This window comes from Buceros rhinoceros, unplaced genomic scaffold (genome assembly GCF_000710305.1).
Source record: "Buceros rhinoceros silvestris isolate BGI_N320 unplaced genomic scaffold, ASM71030v1 scaffold17945, whole genome shotgun sequence".
Taxonomy (NCBI): Eukaryota; Metazoa; Chordata; class Aves; order Bucerotiformes; family Bucerotidae; genus Buceros; species Buceros rhinoceros.
Window position 1 is genome coordinate 11186 of NW_010412502.1, and position 4889 is coordinate 16074.

The 4889-nt window shown below is 51.2% G+C and overlaps 1 protein-coding gene across 1 annotated transcript in view; it reads right to left on the reverse strand.

Annotated features, from left to right (window-relative positions):
- Nucleotides 1-240: 240 nt before the first annotated feature.
- Nucleotides 241-4889, reverse strand: part of GNAO1 (guanine nucleotide binding protein (G protein), alpha activating activity polypeptide O) — an 80398-nt gene continuing 75749 nt past the window's right edge. Inside the window, exons 6-7 of the mRNA XM_010136433.1 lie at nucleotides 4186-4339; nucleotides 241-428 (exon numbers count right to left, since the gene is read on the reverse strand). Of these exons, the coding sequence (XP_010134735.1) occupies nucleotides 241-428; nucleotides 4186-4339 (342 nt within the window). The remainder of the gene's footprint in view (nucleotides 429-4185; nucleotides 4340-4889) is intronic.

A 4889-nucleotide genomic window follows, 5' to 3' on the forward strand; every position in this document is an offset into this window, starting at 1 on the left:
CGGAGGAGTAGAACGAGGCAGCAGGAGAATGAACCGAAAATAAACCAAAACAAATCAAACGGGGCAGGGGAAAGCAGAACTTGCTGCAAAGTTTTCTGGGGCGGGAGGCGGGGTTTACGTATTTCTTCCTCATCATCTTCTGAGGAGGAAAAACAAGAAAGAGAGAGGACCTGTCCGTGAGACCAAAGGATGCTCCCGGCGGGCGTGAGGAGAGGAGGGAGGGGAGAGGAAGGGAGGGCTTTAGTAGAGTCCGCATCCCCGCAGGTTGTTGGCAATGATGACATCCGTGACGGCGTCGAAGACGAACTGGATGTTGTTGGTGTCGGTGGCGCAGGTGATGTGCGTGTAGATCTCCTTGTTGGGGGACTTGTTCTTGCTCTCGTACTGAGCCTGGATGTAAGCCACTGCCTCCGTGAAAGAGTTGGGGCCTATGAGAGAGCCAAGAGGAAAGGAAAAAGAGCGGGTTAAAGCGATCCTGTAGCCCGAAATCCGCGGGGTGCCTGCGAGCGCCCCGGTGTAGGGATATGGGGAGCTTGGACGGGGCTGCTGCCACCCAGCCGCCCCACCTCCACCCCAGGGACGGGCACTACTACCAGCCAGGAGTGCTGCACGGGAGGAGATGCTCTCTGACTGTCTGATGCTTGGACCATTTTTGTTCTGAGCTGCTATTTATAGTCCATAGAGATGAAACGGGTGAGGGAACTGAGTGTTAAACGGGCTCCGATGGGAAAAACAGAAGAAATTCCACTCCATGGTGACAAAAAAGAGGAAAAACCTGCCAGGAATGTGCTAAGTGCTTGACCTGGTGCAAGGTTTAGCTTTTTTCTTTTTTTAGCTTTTTTTTTTTTGATTAAATTTTCAGCTTTTGATAGAACAGAATTGCTAAAATGTCCATGAATTGAGGGCAGTATTGGTAACTGTGCCCTCCTTTCCCTGAAGTGCTAAGAGAAAAAGACTTGGAAAGATCCAGCCTCTGTTCCAGAGCAAAATGGGGGTTTCTCGGAAAAAAAAAAATCAACAAAGCTAATACAAAATGCCCCTCTTTTTGAGGGATTAGGATGGCAGTACCCTCTGCTAGAGCTGTGGCTAAAGTCACACCATGAGGAGCTTCTCGTTCTGGTGCGCTGGGACGTTTGTGCCAAACCTTATTACCCGATGGGTAATCAGGTACCACCTCGCTAAAGCTCAAGGAGAGCCAGGAAAGGAGCGGATCCGCTCTCGTCCGGCCAGCCCGGACACTGCTCACACACAGCTCCACTTGGGCGCCTGCTGAGGTCCGACAGACCCCGTTTCTCCGGCTGGTCTGGAGCACAGCCCTCCAGCACGGCTGGGAGCTGCCCAGTGCCAGGGCGCCCACAGGGGTAACACCTCTCATGCTCTCGCCTCCCTCTCCCTCCACAATGTTTTTACTGGTGGGAAACGTTGTTATCTGCTGGGGAGAAGCTTCCTCAGGCTTGAGACTTGCTGCGGTTGAAGGCAGCTGCTCTGGGAAGTCGCTTGCACCTACACGTACATGCACTGCTGGTTGAAGACACAAGCTCGTGAAGCCCAGGAGATGGGAGAATATGCTTCAAGCAGGAGAAACAGAATGTCTTCTGGGAGCAGGTTCTTGCATGAAGAGTCCTGTGTAAAGAATCCAGGCACAGTTCTACATGCCGTGCACAACCAGAAGCGTATTTTATGGAAGGGAGGTTGGCTGGTCAAAGGCCGTGAGGATTTAGGTGCTGGTTTCCTTCTGGGAGAGCAGGGAACCACTAAGGCCAGCTTGGTTAGATGCGCCCTGGATTCTGCTGCTGTGTTGCTAAGTTTTGTTAAAAGCAGGAGCGAAGGAAGGGGATGGAAGCAGTCAGTGCTCTGGCATGCAAATCTGCGGATGTAGGCTTCTAGTAATTCTGTCAGCAGAACTAACGGACACCAGAAACCTCATTTTACTAAAAGCATTTTGTGGATCCTACTTGTGATATTGGAAGTCCGCTTGTTGGCTTTACAGGCTTTCATCACATATTTAACTTCTAATCATGCTGCTCTCTCACAAGGCCACGAGGGTCTCATCCTCTGCGCTGTGGTCAGCAAAGCAGGGCCAAGCAAGCCTGAGTGCGTGCCTGGGGCTAAAGTCTGGGCGTAAGGTCAACAGGAGCTTAACAGCACTGCAGAGAGCCCAGGGCTGAGATGTTCTTCACCGCTGACTCAGATCTCTGTTGGATCAGCGAAAGGACTTTCAGCCTTCAGACTTCCAGCCCTCTCTGACCGCACGGGAGAGCCAAGAGGGCTGGGGAGGCTCCCTGGCATTGTGATCACCTCCACGTCCCAGAACAGCATCTTAGGGATGCTCTGAGATTCGGGGAGGACTGGTTCTGTTTACTCGGGGCTGAAGTGCTCCAGAAACAAGTTACATTTGTTCTCCTCTGAGTAGTCAGATGAGAGCTTAGCCACGTGTGTACGATGGTCTGCTCTCCCCGCCGAGCTCCTCTCCTGGGTGGGATCAATCGGGAAGGAGAAGTTTTACCTGAACCAACATTCCTTCTTGTTCTAGGCCCTGTCCTCAGGGATGGGTAAGAACATTATTTCAGCGTGGGGTTACTGGGAGGCTTCAGTGAAGATCCACAAAACCAGGGCCACAGGATGCACTCAGGAAAGGTGCAGGTTTGCTTCATGGAGAGAAGGGAAAACGGAAGAGGGCATAATAAAAATCTGCTGGTACGTGGAAGCGCTGCTGTGAAGAGGATGGTGATGAGCTGCTCTACAAGCCATCCAAAAGATGGCAAGCAGCAGTCTATTTGCAACCAGCAAAATCTGGGGATGGCATCACTGTGAGCTTTCAACTGTAAAGACTGTGAAATTTCCATTACTAGATCTTTTTAGGCAAACGTGTCAGGAATACGCTGGTTCTGTCGGGACCAAGCGGAGGAGTAGATGGCTGAAATGTGTTGGTAGCGACAAACATCCAAACCTTCCCCGGAGAGGAAGCCTGCAGATGTTCTTCAGCATTCAGATGGCTCGTTCGGCTCCGTGGCCAGAGACCATTCAGCCCAAAGCAGCACCGATGGATCGCTTTTGCCTATTCACAGTGAAAAATCAAGTGCTCAGAGATAGGAAGCTCTGGTTAATAATTTGTTGGTCTACCCAGAAATGTGACACTCTTGGTACTCCCAGTTCACAGCTACGTTTCCTGACAAAGAGATCTGCTTCTCTGTCTGTCAGCTTGATTCATCTGGATGTCTCCGGTGAGATTAAATAATTCATGACGATAAAAGTTTATTTTTATGCTGTCTCGGAATGGTAATGAGGGTTTGTGGAAGCTGGCGAGGTGCAGCGGGAAGTGGCCGGGTGCAGCTGCAGCCTCTGCATGGGTGCTGTGGTGTCATCACGAGCAGGTCAGATGCCAGGCGGCCAGAAGAAGGGAGGGCTTCTTGCACGCTGCCCTGTGGCAGAGCCTCTGCTCTGATCTCCAAGTACCACTGAGGCCTCCTTCTCCCAGCCGAGCTCGGGGCACGGCCCCTCGCCGCCTGCACTAAGGGTTAAGAGGTGTGGGTGGCCAATGCGTGAGAAAATCGAGCGCCTCATTTTCTCTCTGCGTTTGACTGGAGGTGTTGCCATGCCCAGATGCTTGATGTCAGCGAGACTGGGGAAGGGGATAAAGATCCACAGCTTGAGCTGAGGCAGCCGAGCCGTGGGAGCTGCTGGCTGCACGCTGCGGGGCTGAGCCTGCAGCCCCTCGGTGCCTGGCAGTGAGGTAGGGTCAGGAACCGCAGAGGGATCCTCCTTGTGGTCAGCCAGGACCCACAGGGCAACACGATGGGTTATGACACAGCAAAGCTGGGCTCAGCTGAGGACAGCCTAACAAACCTCGTATGTTGGTCTCACACAGACTGGTTACCCACTGGTGATAGTTAAGTTCACCATCAAAACCGCCTGTGGGGCAGAGATGGGGCCCTGCTTGGTGGTGGTGGCCCTTGGCCGGCAAAGAACTTGGGTTTTAGTCATCCTCATGCTTTATGCGAACCACTGAACGTGGTGGGGGTGATTCTGTGGCACTTACTGAGATAAAACCCACGGGGAAGCGAATGGGAACTCTAGCTCTGCATCTTTAGCCTCGTCGCCTGCGACACACGACAGAATCAGCCTGGACGGGCAACTCTGTGATCCCTTTGCTACGCACTCCCGCACAGCCAGTATACTCATTACCTGTGTACTCAGGAAAGCAGAGACTCAGGGGAGACTTCTTAATTTTCTCCTCAAATATGTCCTTCTTGTTTAGAAAGAGGATGATAGATGTATCTGTGAACCATTTGTTGTTGCAGATGCTGTCAAAAAGCTTCAGTGATTCGTGCATGCGGTTCTGCAACAGAAAGGAGAGGTCACGTCAGGCCAAAGGCAGCGGCTCGGGGACGGTCAACACGTAGGGAAATCTAAAACGATTAAATTAAGGAGGAAAACAAACAAAAAAGCTACAATATACATAATAGATCGGTGGGTAGATACACGGATACGGTCCCTGCCACGTTTGACGTACAGGTAGTAACTCAAGGGCATTGAACCAGGCAGAGCTGTTTTGATTTTGCGTAGCGTCTAATTTAGGGGACCCCAGCTCATAGAAATCATCATGCACCATGCATGGATGGGGGGTTACTTTTGCCCTTTGATCGGATTCAGGTGTCGGTGTAGCTCATGCAGATTTTCTACGAGGTTTTAATTAATTTTTAAATTTTTTTTTTTTTTTTTACTTTATTGAGCATGTCTGGCACACAACTGGCGGGATACATTAACCAAGGACTGGTAGATCCTTGAATTAATCTAGAGTTGGAAGCAGACATCAAGGTGACATCATTTTGGAAATGACCTTGCCGTGAACTTTGCCTGGTTTGGTTATTCAGTTTAGTGTTGTTGGG